The sequence below is a fragment of the Manis javanica genome, chromosome 2, assembly GCF_040802235.1.
Source record: "Manis javanica isolate MJ-LG chromosome 2, MJ_LKY, whole genome shotgun sequence".
In the NCBI taxonomy this organism is placed as follows: domain Eukaryota; kingdom Metazoa; phylum Chordata; class Mammalia; order Pholidota; family Manidae; genus Manis; species Manis javanica.
The window spans coordinates 108,355,227-108,369,148 of NC_133157.1; the positions used below are offsets into that span (position 1 = coordinate 108,355,227).

The window sequence follows — 13,922 nt, forward strand, 5'->3', positions numbered from 1 at the left end:
AGGGCGCTCTTCTGCTGCATTGAAAGGCCTGGTAGTTCATCCCGGAGTCATAGATCAAGATTATGAAGGACAGGTAAAAATCATGTGTTCGGCTCCCAGAGGAATCTATCCTATATCCCCGGGAGACCGCATAGCCCAGCTCTTAGTTTTACCTAGTCTCCACGCCAATTATCCTGCTACCAACACGGAGAGGGGAGAAAGGGGCTTCGGCTCCTCTGACTGGGATTCAGCCTTCATAGTATTAGATTTAGCAGACAGACCAAAATTAACTCTTCAAATAGAGGGAAAGAGCTTTGAGGGAATCCTAGACACTGGAGCAGATAAAAGTATTATCTCTGCAACCTGGTGGCCCTCCAAGTGGCCTGTGACCCAATCCTCACATTCATTACAAGGTTTAGGATATGAGTCAAGCCCTTCAATTAGTGCCAAACCATTGAAATGGCGAGCCCCTGAAGGACAAGAGGGTACAGTCACCCCTTATGTACTCCCTCTACCGGTCAATTTATGGGGGAGGGATGTCATGAGAGACTTAGGCCTCAAACTCATTAATGAATACTCCACCCCCGCCCAAGGCATGATGATGGACATGGGATACATCCCTGGCAAGGGGCTGGGGAAACACCAACAGGGACACATAGAGCCCATCCTGCCCAAAGTAAAGAATGACCGTCACGGCCTGGGTTTTTCATAGGGGCCATTGAAGATGCCATGCCCATACCTTGGCTCACAGAGGAGGCCGTATGGGTTCCTCAGTGGCCCCTATCCTCTGAAAAATTAGAAGCAGCTCATTGCTTAGTGCAAGAGCAGCTCCAAGTGGGACACCTAGAACCCTCTGTGTCCCCATGGAACACACCCATATTTGTAATCAGGAAAAAGTCAGGATCATGGAGGTTGCTTCATGATCTGAGAGCAGTAAATGCTCAAATGAGAATGCTTGGACCCGTACAACGGGGACTGCCACTCCTCTCTGCCTTACCCAAAGAATGGAAAGTGCTCATAATAGATATTAAAGATTGTTTCTTTTCTATACCTCTAAGCTCCAAGGACAGGGAAAGATTTGCTTTTACTTTGCCAGCTATTAACCATGAACAACCCGATGCCAGATTTCAGTGGAAGGTCCTCCCTCAAGGAATGGCAAATAGCCCCACCATATGTCAACTGTACGTTCAGCGAGCGCTAGACCCCATTCGTAAGACCTATCCCATGCTAAAGATCATCCATTACATGGATGACATCCTTCTTTGCTCCCCACAACCAGTGGAAATAGAAGAAGCATATATAGATCTCACTAGATCCCTAGAAAATTGGAGACTGAAATAGCAAGCGAGAAGGTCCAAAAATCTAGTGTTAGCAAATTCCTAGGAGCAACCATTTACACAGATGTAATTTGCCCCCAAAAGCTTGAGATAAGACATAATCAATTGCGAAATTTGAATGACTTCCAAAAACTCCTAGGGGATATTAATTGGTTGCGCCCATACTTAAAGATACCCACCACTGAATTGACTCCACTATTTAAAACCCTAGAAGGAGACCCACAACTAACGTCACCGCGCTCCCTCACACCTGAGGCATTACAAGCCATTCGCAAAGTAGAACAGGCTTTGATGACAGCACAATTAAATAGAGTGCAATCGAATGAACCCTTTGAGTTGTGTGTCCTTCCCACCCCAGAGCTGCCAACAGCAGTCTTATGGCAGCACGGCCCACTGATCTGGATTCATCCCCAAGCCTCTCAGGCTAGGACAATAGAGTACTATCCAGCAGCCGTGGCCAAACTTGCTTTGAGAGGAGTAAAAACCTCCATGACACATTTCGGAGAGGCTCCAGCTAAAATTATAACCCCTTACAGCGTAGAACAGATACAAGTATTATGTGCTATGAACGATGATTGGGCCATACTTGCTTACAGTTTCTCAGGAACCTTTGATAATCATTTCCCTAAACATCCCCTCATCAACTTCGCCAAAAATCATCTCCTAGTATTTCCTCGGGTCACTAGCCTAACCCCGCTGCCTCATGGAAAAACAGTTTACACGGACGGGTCTAAGACAGGCACAGGTGCCTATGTCCATGATGGCAAAGTTGTGACAAAAGGCTACACGCCTGACACTCCACAAATAGTGGAATGTCGCATAGTCTTAGAGGTCCTACAAATCTTTCCTGAACCTTTAAATATTGTGTCTGACTCCTGTTATGTAGTTAATGCAGTCAAATCTCTAGAAGTGGCCGGGCTAATTAAAGCGTCCAGCCCAGTAGCCACTTTGTTCAAACAGATACAATCAGCACTACTTCATAGGCAATCTCCTTTGTATATAACTCATATCAGAGCACATTCAGGCCTTCCTGGGCCTATGACCCAAGGCAACCACCTGGCAGACCTCGCAACCAGAAGCATAGCCTTTCCCCTGCTAGACCCTGTCACCACAGCTTCAAAATTCCACACACAGTTTCATGTCACTGCCGAAACGCTGCGCAGGCGGTTTAGCATAACCAGGGCCGAAGCTAGGAACATTGTCCTTAGCTGCCAACATTGCTGCAGCTTCCTTCCCACACCTCATGTTGGGATCAACCCCAGAGGTATTAGGCCTTTACAAGTTTGGCAAATGGATGTGACGCATATTTCGTCTTTTGGGAAACTGAAATATGTACATGTATCCGTGGATACTTGTTCAGGAGTCATCTTTGCCTCCCCATTGTCAGGAGAGAAAGCTTCCCATGTCATCCAGCACTGCCTTGAAGCTTGGAGCTCATGGGGGTTACCGCAGATTCTGAAAACAGACAATGGCCCAGCCTATACCTCTTCAAAATTTGCTCAATTTTGTCATCACATGGGGATAAAACATATCACTGGCCTTCCCTACAACCCACAGGGTCAAGGGATTGTGGAACGCGCGAACCGCACGCTCAAATCCTATTTACTTAAACAAAAAGGGGGAATTGAAGATATACCCCCCACACCAAAAACTGCCATAGCCCTAGCACTTTTCACTATAAATTTTTTGAATCTGGATGCTCAAGGCCATACAGCAGCGGATCGCCATAATCAGTGGCCAAAAGACCCACAAGAACTAGTAAAATGGAAGGACGTGTTATCTAACCAATGGAAGGGCCCGGATCCAATCATAATCAGATCCAGGGGAGCTGTGTGTGTTTTCCCCCAGGGTGAAGAAAATCCCTTCTGGATCCCGGAGCGCCTAACGAGGAAAGTCCTAAACAAAGGAGATGACTTCGCTGTACCTCCTGACCCTGCTCCTGACACTGGAGACCCCGACTCAGGGAGTATTGAGATGGGGAATCCTGTCTGCCTTTCCTAAGCCTATGCCTGTCCATTTCAATGCAGCCATTTTTCCGCGCTTTTTCACTACCAATGCTAGTATGAACTTGCCCTACTTAGTTAAAGACACCCTAGTAGCTCCCCTGGGAGAAAACCGATCCTTCGTAACTAATGGGTCATTATGCTTCACCACTCAGAATCTAGCTGGCTGTATCTCCCTGAAACGGAGGAAATACGGATGGTTCAGTGACATAATTCTAGAGGCCAGTAGCCTCCCCGTTATGTCAGCTAAATTTGAAGGGCCTAATAAGGAAAGGAGCCCGTCCTATAAGAACATGACTATCCACCAGATGGTTCTCTGGATCAATGGCACATTTATACACTCTCCCAGGAACAATTCCACCGACAGGCCTCGTCAACCCAAATATGCCTCCCATTGTGTGGGCGACTATGAGGGAGAGCTGTGGCCCTGGACTGACTGTCAGTCAACTGTAGTAACGTGGGCAACTGAGAGGCAGGAGTTTACCATCTCCCCAGATATGGAGGGACGGCCAGCCAATGAGGCTTGGTGGCCAGTAAAGGTGCTCGAAGGCGAGTTTCGTCAGCAGCTGAGCATGAACCCCTTCCATAAATGGATGCTGTGTGGAGTCAATGGCTCGTGTACCGACCTCTCCCCCTTTTCCGCCCTCCAGGGTGGGGGAATCGGTGTAAAAAATATCACCTTTTGGTGCGAGAATAACCACATGCGCGCACACTGGAACATGATCATGACCCATAACAACGAGAACTACACGTGTTCAGCAAAATCAGGTCCAGAGTCACCTAATTCCCTTTTTCTACCTTCTCCAGTATGCGTATACCCCCCATTTCTGTTTATCTTATCCAATAGTAGCTTTGACTCCTGCTCCAATGAAACCTGCTTTCTGTCTCAGTGTTGGGATGCGCGTAACTTTACCAATGCTTTGGTAGTCCGCATCCCCCGTTGGGTCCCTGTTCCCGTAGACGCCCCTAACACCATGACTCTGTTTTGAGAAAGGCGCGATTTCGGTGTTACAGCCGCCATAGTGCTCCTGATCTCCGCGACCGCGGTCGCAGCCACCGCCGCTGGTATAGCTTTAGACACCTCCATCAAATCGGCTACAGAGCTCAATAACCTTGCAGCCTCAGTAGCTTCTGCCCTGGACCAACAGTCCACACTTGATGGCAAACTGAAAGGAGGAATAATGATCCTCAATCAACGCATAGATCTCGTGGAGGAACAAATGGAGGTGCTCTGGCAAATGGCCCAATTGGGATGTGAGCGGAAATATCGTGCCCTCTGCATCACTAGCATTCAATATAAAAATTTTACATGGGCAGCTAATCTGTCACGAGACCTGTCCCAGTATCTTTCAGGAAACTGGTCCCAAGACTTCGATGGGACACTAGAAGAGCTGCGGCGAGAAATTATCCACATCAACTCCACCCGTCTGATATCTCCGTAGCGGAAGGACTCTCTTCCTGGTTCCTCAGAGCTCTCTCCCACGTCAAGGAGTGGGCGGGCATGGCTGGGATGGGCGTGTTCCTGCTTGGAGGTCTCATGCTCTTACTCTGGTTGTTATGCAGACTCCGCAACCAACATAAGCAGGACAAGGTGATCCTTGCTCAAGCCCTAATGGCGATAGACGTTGGCGCCTCTCCCCAAGTGTGGCTCAACATGCTTAAGAAGGAAGCTCGGCTTTAGCTTGAGGTAGCTCTTGCACCCTGAGCCCATGTGGCACTGCACCAGGCCCGAGTACCTCAATGCTTAATCACAGCTTTCTTTAAGAAGCTCATGGTGCAAGAGGGTTGAGAAAAAGGGTCCAAACCCTTTGTACCAAGCGGTCCCAACGCCAGCCAGAGGATGCGAGGCAAAGCACTGCAAGAGGTCTTGGACCCCTCTGAGAGGCATGCCTGACTGCATAGGGGTAGATGCCCAGAACCCCTCTCCAAAAAGGGGGCATCAGGAAGTATGATGGAGGTCAGGCCTCTGTCTCCGCCTCTGCTGGCAAGTTCCGCCTTGAGCTTCTGTTAGACAAAAAAGGGGGAGATGTTGGCAGCCGCGCTCAGAAAATAGCGCCCCATGCAGGGCAGCCGGAAGGCCCCGAACTTCCTAATGACAAATCATCCCACACCACTAAACTACATGCTAATTGCGCCTTGGCATAAGGACCAATGAGACCCACCAAATGGTTATGCTAATAAGGCATATGGAGCCACACCAACCAGGTCAGAGCATGAGAACTATATAAGCAAGCCTCTCCTTCCCCTCTGGGTCCTGCCCAACTCATTTGTTTCACAAAGAGCTGAAGAATAAAGCTTTCTGCAGAAGAATCCTGCTGTTGTTGCATGCTGTTCTTGCCGGCGAGGACAGGGCACGCGACAGGTTTGTTTCCCTTCTGTGATCTCCTTCCTGACATCTGTGATCTCCCTCTGGACTTCATTTCTCTGCATTTCCATCGGCGTGTTCATGATTTTTATTTTGAATTCTTTTTCAGGAAGACTGGTTAGGTCTGTCTCCTTCTCAGGTGTTGTCTCTGTGATCTTTGTCTGCCTGTAGTTTTGCCTTTTCATTGTGATAGAGATAGTTTGCAGAGCTGGTATGAGTGACGGCTGGAAGAACTTCCCTTCTTGTTGGTTTGTGGCCTTCCTCTCCTGGGAGAATAACAACCTCTAGTGGCTTGTGTTGGGCAGCTGTGCACAGACAGGGCTTCTGCTTCCTGCCCGTCTGCTATTTAGTTTATCTCCACTGTTGCTGTGGGCATGGCCTGGCTTGGGCTGCTGCTCCAAGATGGTGGAGCCCCGTTGGAGGGGGAGCGGAGGGGGTGCTCCCTGCTGCCCAGGGGGTTAGAGTACCCAGAGATCCCCAGATTCCCTTCCTCTGGACTAAGTGTCCTGCCTGCCCCTTTAAGACTTCCAAAAAGCACTCTCCAAACCAAAACAACAGCAACAACAAAAGAAAAAAAATTAAATAAATAATTTTTAAAAAAAAAGAAAAAAGAAAAATGCACGATTTTCTTTGTCCTCAGGCGCCAGTCTCAGGCACCCACTCACTGGTGTTGCTTCCCTGTTTCCCTAGTATTAGGGTCCCTGTCCCTTTAAGACTTCCAAAAAGCACTCGCCAAAAAAAAAAAAAAGAGGGAAAAAAAAAAAGGCCCCTCCCATTTCTTTGTTCTGTGGTGTCGGCCTCAGTCACCCACTCACCGGTCCTGCCACCCTGTTTCCCTAGTATCCAGGACCCCATGCATGCACTGTGTCTGCGCTCTGCTCCGGAATCCTGGGGCTGGGTGCTCAGCAGTCCTGGGCTCCCTCTCCCTCCCTGCTGACTCCTCTCCACCCACCGGGAGCTGGGGGGAGGGGCACTCAGGTCCCGCCGGGCCAGGGCTTGTATCTTACCCCCTTCGCAAGGCGCTGGGTTCTCACAGGTGTGGATGTGGTCTGAATGTTGTCCTGTGTCCTCTGGTCTCTATTTTAGGAAGAGTTGTCTTTGTTATATTTTCATAGATAAATGTGGTTTTGGGAGGAGATTTCTGCTGCTCTACTCATGCCATCTTGGCTCTGCCCTCGAGTTTAAATTTTAAGCCCACTATAAAGCTTAGTTTCTATATCCATGAGACAGGCATAGCAATGTCTTAGGGAGTAGATGAGAGGTAAATATAATGCATGTGTCTGACAGTAAATGCTCATTAAATGTGGTTTTGCAGGGAGAGACACATTTATTGGCATTTGATGGTATTAAGGAAATAGGTACATGTACATTCCATGTGAGCTAATACTGAATGGCTGGAAAGTACGAGACAAAAGTCAAAGTTGAGAGAAGTTAGGAGGATAGAATCTATGACTTTGTGACTGACTAAAGGTAAGAGATAAAGGAATGCGAGGTGATGCCAGATTTCAGCTTGGGCTGCCAGAAGACTGGAAGTGTCCTTAAATGGTCACTAACTAAAGTTCGAAAGTCCAGAAATGCATAACCCTGTAGATGCTGGGCACTGAGCTAGTGTTTTATTCATGTTATCTCAAATTTGAAAAAACATCCTTTTAAATATACAAGAGCACTTGCTATTCATAATACTCTAGGATAAATCATTTAATACTAAAAAATACTTTTTTTAAATATGGATTTATTTGAGAATGCTTTATATGTAAATTATATATAATGTACAGATAGTCCCCAACTTATGTTTTTTTGACTTTGTGATGGTGCAAAAGTGATATGCATTCAGTAGAAACCATGCTTCGTATTTTGAATTTGGATCTGCCCTCAGGTTAGCACTTTGAATTTGGATGTGCCCTCTCCTGATGCTGGGCAGGGCAGCCAGCACAGCACCCAGTCAGCCACGGAATCACAGGCAGTTTACACTCACACGCTTACAACCATTCTGCCTTTCGGTTTCAATTCTGTACTCAGTAATTTACATGAACTGTTCAGCACTTTATTATCGAATAGGTTTGGTTAGATGATTTTGCCCAACTAGGCTACTGTAAGTGATCTGAGCCACATTTAAGGTATGCTAGGCTAAGCTATTATGTGATGATGTGCTAGGTCAGCTGCATTAAATGCCTTTTCAACTTACGATATTTTCAGCTAATGATAGGTTTACCAGGACGTAACCCCATTGTAAGTTGAGGAAGATCTTTATTGATGCTGTGGTTAACCACTCATTGAGTAAATGATTCATCGAGTCACCAGCTCTTCACTAGGCACAATCGTCTTAATGATGTAGTTGACTTCAGAGTTTCCTATCCACTTGATGGGAAGTAGCTGCAAGGAGGGAGCTACTTCTGGGGCAACAGTCTGTACTACCCATACCTGAAATTTTATTGGAACTGTGGAAATGGGGGGCAGTGGTTTCACCCTTATGTCTGTCACTGTGCCTTCACTGGGAATACTGGAGGCCACGAGGATGGTGACAGTGACTGGTGTTTCTCCTGAATAATCATCCTGGCCTTAGTAACTAGAGGTTTAGAACCTCTGTTTTAATCTAAATTGTACCCTCTGACTGAATTAAAATATTTTTTCTTTCATTTCTTTTAAACAGAATTATTATTGATCTTTGGAAAATTTAAGTAGTATATCTATAAAACATTTTGAAAGTGAAAGAAATATATTCATGTGCTATTTTCCAATAGGTCTATGAATTAGGTAGGGCAAATATTAATTCTAGATAGGAGGAAATAGAGAAACACTTACTTTAAGCCATGCAGTATTTAGAGCTCTTGCTTTTCTATCCATCTACCTTGTTCAATTCATTGCACACCGGCTTTCTCCTCCTTTCTGTCCCTGGCTTCCTTGGCTGATTGGCCCTTCCCTTCCATCCCCAGGCAGTCCACAGCTAAGGAATCGAGTCTTCTTTGACTTCTGCTAATTTTCTTATTCTTTTGAAGGAAATGAAAAGAGGGTATCTGTTCTGATCTTTTTTAATGTTAATTTTTAATAGATGAGTTCAGATAGGCAAGACTGCCTATTTGCCAGCGCATTTACAGTATAGATGGCATAGCAAAAATTATTGCATCAAACTGCTCTGTGAAATAAAAGGCCATGGCTCCCTCCCTAGTAGTTGTGTGGTCAAGAGATGGACTATCAGGTAGAGCCTATCAAAGTTACTGAGATAACCGTAGCTTCTTCCTAGAGAAGTTTCCCAATGCACTGAAGAAAGTTAAAACCAATGCTCCTCTTTCCCCCACACCATTTCTAGCTGGATCCAAGAGTCTGTTGGTCTGGACACAGCTGAAATCATTGATACTATTATTGGGTAATACTTTCCTGCTAATGAAAGAAGCAATGATTACAACTTTAGATCTGTATTATTTGGCAGAGCCATAAAATGATTCCATATACAAAGAAGTGGTTCATGAAGAAAAAACTATTTTTTATAATTTTGATTGAACCCACTAGGTAGAGTATCTATATATTATTTCTGTTTTCCTTTCCCTTTTCTCTTAAACTATGCCTGTTTAGTTAAAAATAAAATGGAGATAATTACCTGAATATTTTCACAAAATGTTCCCAAGTGGCACAATTTAAAAAATGATGAAAAAAACACATGAAGTTCTAATTTACCTTTTTCAGTTTTATTTGTGACACTTTAATGGCTAACTATGAAAGCAGTATTCTCTGTGAATAGTGTGTTTTGTGTCATGCTGCTATTGGCCTGCTAAACTAATAATGACCCTTAGTCAACAGTTTGGAACAGGTATGATACTTTGGTGAGCAGGAAATACCTGCAAGCTTGAGAGTGGTTGGAAGAGTGCAATCCTCTTTGCTATAGATTCATTTTAAAATATGACTTCAATTGGCTTTGAAAATTGGTCTCATCGTCCTACTTGCTCTTGTGACACCTGGTTTAGAATTCTCTTTTAACTTGTTTCCTAGCATCATAGTCTTCCATTTATTGGGATGATTTCTCTACCTCACTGGATTTCTTTTAAAATTCTCACTAACTGGATTTTTCATTTTTAATGACCTAGTTACCATCCTTCTGAAATATAGTCAATGAAAAGAAGTGAGGGCATGTGGGAATCCTGTGAGTTGCTCGTTCTGTTGGTACAAAGATGGAGGCACATCATCTGAAAGCACTGGACTCATGATACCTGGAAGGTCTATAAATCAATGTGGCCCGTCTTGCCTTGTCTGTTAAGAGAGGTAAATCCCATTTTCACAGATGTTCTTTTCTCTCTTTTTTAACTCTCTAGGAAGGAAATAAAATATATAGGCCCATTAATCTGCACAGGCCAGCCCCTGTGATAGGGTACTTTTCTTGGAAACGGTAAAGTTATAGTTCAATTGTGTATGATAAACAAAAAAGGGGCAAATGCCCAGCCCTTTTCATGTTTAGCAATTATAAAGACCTAGTACAAATGAAACTGTAAGAATTATTTGTCTTGTGTTACCCTGAAACTGAAGGAGAGAGAATGTATGTTTCTAAAATTAATCCAGTGGTTTTACTTTGGCTTTAAAAACGGGGCAAGATGCTAAGGCCTAAGATGACATAATCACAAAGATTTAGATGACAACACATACTCATTTTTGTAAGGGGACATTTTGCTTGAAAGCTAAGTTTGATATACATCATTGGAGTATAACACTGAGATTCCATTCGATACATTTAATATTTATTTTCAAGTGAAGAGACCAAAAAATGGAGGCAAAGCTAATTTAGTGTGGAAATAGCCATTTATTTCATTAAAAATATTAACAACTACAGAACCAGGCTTGAAGAATGAGTTTTAAAACGAACAATTATACTCAGACAAATTTTTAGTACACAGAGTTTGTTGGCAGCCACGCTCAGAAAATAGCGCCCAATGCAGGGCAGCCGGAAGGCCCCGAACTTCCTAATGACAAATCATCCCACACCACTAAACTACATGCTAATTGCGCCTTGGCATAAGGACCAATGAGACCCACCAAATGGTTATGCTAATAAGGCATATGGAGCCGCACCAACCAGGTCAGAGCATGAGAACTATATAAGCAAGCCTCTCCTTCCCCTCTGGGTCCTGCCCAACTCATTTGTTTCACAAAGAGCTGAAGAATAAAGCTTTCTGCAGAAGAATCCTGCTGTTGTTGCATGCTGTTCTTGCTGGCGAGGACAGGGCACGCGACAAGAGTTAATATTCCTTTTTGAATACTAGTTTTTTTCATCAACTGTTTCTCATCATTTGTCTAGAAGTTGAAATGTTAGTACAATGACTGACATGAGGGAAGAGATTAGAGCTAAAGATGCTTACATGGATAGAACTGTTCCTACTATTACTTTAAGCAGGAAAGTAAATATTGAATGAAAGGGTGGTGAGGTGCACTAGTTGCAGTCTGTTCTCACTGAATAGACGTAAGAACAAAACCAGAGAAAAGGACACTCACTTTGGTGTTGGGAGAAAAAAATCAGTGCCTGATTATTTTAGCTCATATTAACAGGCATCTAAAATATAAATGAAGTTTTAGTATCACATATGAAGGCAGCATCATATAATTAAATGAGACTCATTGTATGTACTTTAAAGTGTTTCCTGTATTGTTTTTTCCAACTCAAAATTTTCAAGTGCACTTCTAAAAGTTTGTTGACATCGTGGTAGTACAGCTTGGTGTGAATTCACAGCTATTTATCCCAGCACTTTCAAGGAACTCCCCTAATTGGTTCCAAATTCAATTTAGGTTGTCTTATCAAGCAACAGGAACTCAAAATGTTGATAGCACTAAGGCCTGTTGCATACAATTTCTATAAATCATGATATGAATTTTTTCTTGAGTGATTCTGAACAGTGACTTAAAATTTTAAATATAGAGCCATGAAATGGAAACTAGCAATTATTTGAGAAGGGAAAAGGAAAAAAGGAGTGTTTGGAGTTTTGAACAGTACCTCAAAAGGCATCAGAAAATATTCACCACAAGGGAAAAGATTTCAGATAAGAGTACTTTTAGGGATGTAAAATGTTTGCCAGCAGTGTCTCTATGCTAGGGATTTTCAAGAGTTAGTCATAAATCATACTTTTTCCTTTAACTTCTCTTTGCTCAAATTCGGTTCTAAATAGCCCGTGAAAAGTACATTTTAAGTGGCATTGCTCAAATGTGGGTGTAGAGGCTAATTCCAGGGAGAATCAAGGGCGGATTTAGCAATGAACTACAATGCAGAGAGGCTAAAGACTGTTACCTAGCTTTTTCCTAATGCCTTTTTTCAATAACACAATATTGGTAACAGATAATTGCACTATAGGTTAGTGTAAAATAAACAGATTGCATATATGTATTTAATAATACCCGAAAATAAAAATAAGGCAAATACAATTCAGATGACTTGTGAATGCTGCACAAGTAAACCATGAAGCTTAGCAAACAAAGCACTGGACAAAGAGTTTGAAACAAAAGGAAAGTTCCTCAACTCATAAGATTACAATTTTTATTTCCCTATAAAAGGAAACGTCAGTAATAGTTACCTTCCTGAAATAGAATGTTTCAAACGGGAGCTGGAAAACCACAACTATTATAACACACGTTTGCAATCTGAAATTCTGCTCTATCTTGCTGTATTTTCTCATTTTCCGATATGCTTTAAAAGTGGGAAATAGAATTAGAGAGAGTGAGAAATGTTAGGTAGAAACCTTCGGGTTTCAGCAATATGAATCAGAAAACAGTGCGCAACAAGCACTGCCTTTATTATTCTTACAAAGGCTATAGCTGAAAAAGATGTGCTAATGAAGTCTCTGTGGCGCAATCGGTTAGCGCGTTCGGCTGTTAACCGAAAGGTTGGTGGTTCGAGCCCACCCAGGGACGCTTTGCTTTTACGCACTACTTATAAGTAGTTTTGCACAGGTCTCTGAGCTCAGGCCTCCGGGACAGGCTGGAGCAGAGTTCCAGGGCCTAGAGAGGAGAAACCGCAGACCTGTCTTTGCCGTGCACCCAGTGGGGGCTCTTCAGCTTCGGGGCGCTCTGGGGTCCTCAGCCAACAGCCTGCGGCCCTCGCTGCCAGGAGGGCCCCTCCGGCCTTCCGCCAGGCTCGGCGTGTGAATCGCCGCTCTAAAGACCGCGCGTACTTTTACTTCCACTCCCGCAGTTCCCAAACTCCGGCCGCGCGGGGCGCAGGGGGTCCTCGCTCTGCTCTCCTCTCTTGAGCCCCGGGTCAGACAGGTCCCGTCTCGGCATTCCCGAACTCCGTGCGGGCGGCGAGCGCGGGGAGCACGCAGAAACCGAACGAGTCCCAGCCGCGCCCTGGGCTCGAACCCGTGGTCCTGCAGGCCCCGAAGCCGCGAGCTGGGACCGGTCCGCGCGGGCCTCATTCGGCTTCAGGACCCCGGAAATGTCAGAGGTCGAGTGCGTGTACGTATTCAAAGCTGTAAATTGGTTTACTAATGTTGAATCATGCGACGTCTGTCTGTTCCCGGTCAGCGTAAATTACACTCCCGTATCCTTAAACATTGACTACTCCTGGTATTGGTAGATTCAGAAATGTTTGTTACAAAGGCTTTGTGTGGACACATTGTAAGGGCATTTCGATTATATTTTACTTTTTCTACTAAAATACAGTACTGTTATAGAGAATGGAATAAGCCCGCAACATTTCCCACCTATTCAGACAGGGAGAAAACCTTTTACAACTATATGATTGTTAAACTTAAAAAAGAACCATGAGAAGGAGAATTATTGAAAGTGAAACTGCCAGCATTGTCCTTCGACATTCTGTAAGCATCTTACAATTTATTTCAGAAAATAATGCAAAGACCACTCAAAATAGTTACCTTGTCATTTGTTCTCTAAATCTGTGCTACCTTTGAGAAGTAATTATTGTCTTGGGTATAGATTACAGAAATTTGAAAGACGGTGCTGGAGAAAAATGATACATCTTATTCTTGCCAAGATACAGTTCTGCGTTTTTTTTTACATTTTCTCCAGGTTTACGTGTTAATGAAGGCTAACATTTATTAAATGCGCACTACATGCCACGTGCTGTTGTGATTGCTTTCGCGGATGAACGTGTGTGATCCTCGCTACAACCCTTGCAGGTAAATCGTATTATTTCCTTTGTGCAGATGAGCCAACTGAGTAATTTACCTGAATTAGTCCCTAGCAAGCAGATTTGCACCCAGGTAGTTAGGCTCCAGAACATTCTCCTCCAGAAACCCCCTCACTGCT

General features: G+C 44.1%; 1 protein-coding gene, 1 long non-coding RNA gene and 1 other non-coding gene across 5 annotated transcripts in view; all 3 read left to right on the forward strand.

Annotated features, from left to right (window-relative positions):
- LOC140847788 (uncharacterized) overlaps positions 1 to 5,297 on the forward strand; it is a 29,228-nt gene extending 23,931 nt beyond the window's left edge. The window contains exon 2 of one of the 2 annotated variants that reach the window (XM_073229103.1): positions 3,165 to 5,297. In XM_073229103.1, coding sequence (XP_073085204.1) covers positions 3,226 to 4,308 — 1,083 coding nt within the window. In that variant the 5' untranslated portion in view covers positions 3,165 to 3,225 and the 3' untranslated portion in view covers positions 4,309 to 5,297. The remainder of the gene's footprint in view (positions 1 to 3,164) is intronic. The other variant, XM_073229104.1, reaches the window with a different exon arrangement.
- A 4,513-nt stretch (positions 5,298 to 9,810) lies between these two features.
- Positions 9,811 to 13,922, forward strand: part of LOC118970139 (uncharacterized) — a 129,774-nt gene continuing 125,662 nt past the window's right edge. Inside the window, exons 1-2 of one of the 2 annotated variants that reach the window (XR_012127972.1) lie at positions 9,811 to 13,109; positions 13,683 to 13,792. This is a non-coding gene — a long non-coding RNA (uncharacterized lncRNA). The remainder of the gene's footprint in view (positions 13,110 to 13,682; positions 13,793 to 13,922) is intronic. The other variant, XR_012127971.1, reaches the window with a different exon arrangement.
- TRNAN-GUU (transfer RNA asparagine (anticodon GUU)) lies at positions 12,493 to 12,566 on the forward strand. Its single transcript has one exon. It is a non-coding gene; the product is annotated as a tRNA-Asn (tRNA).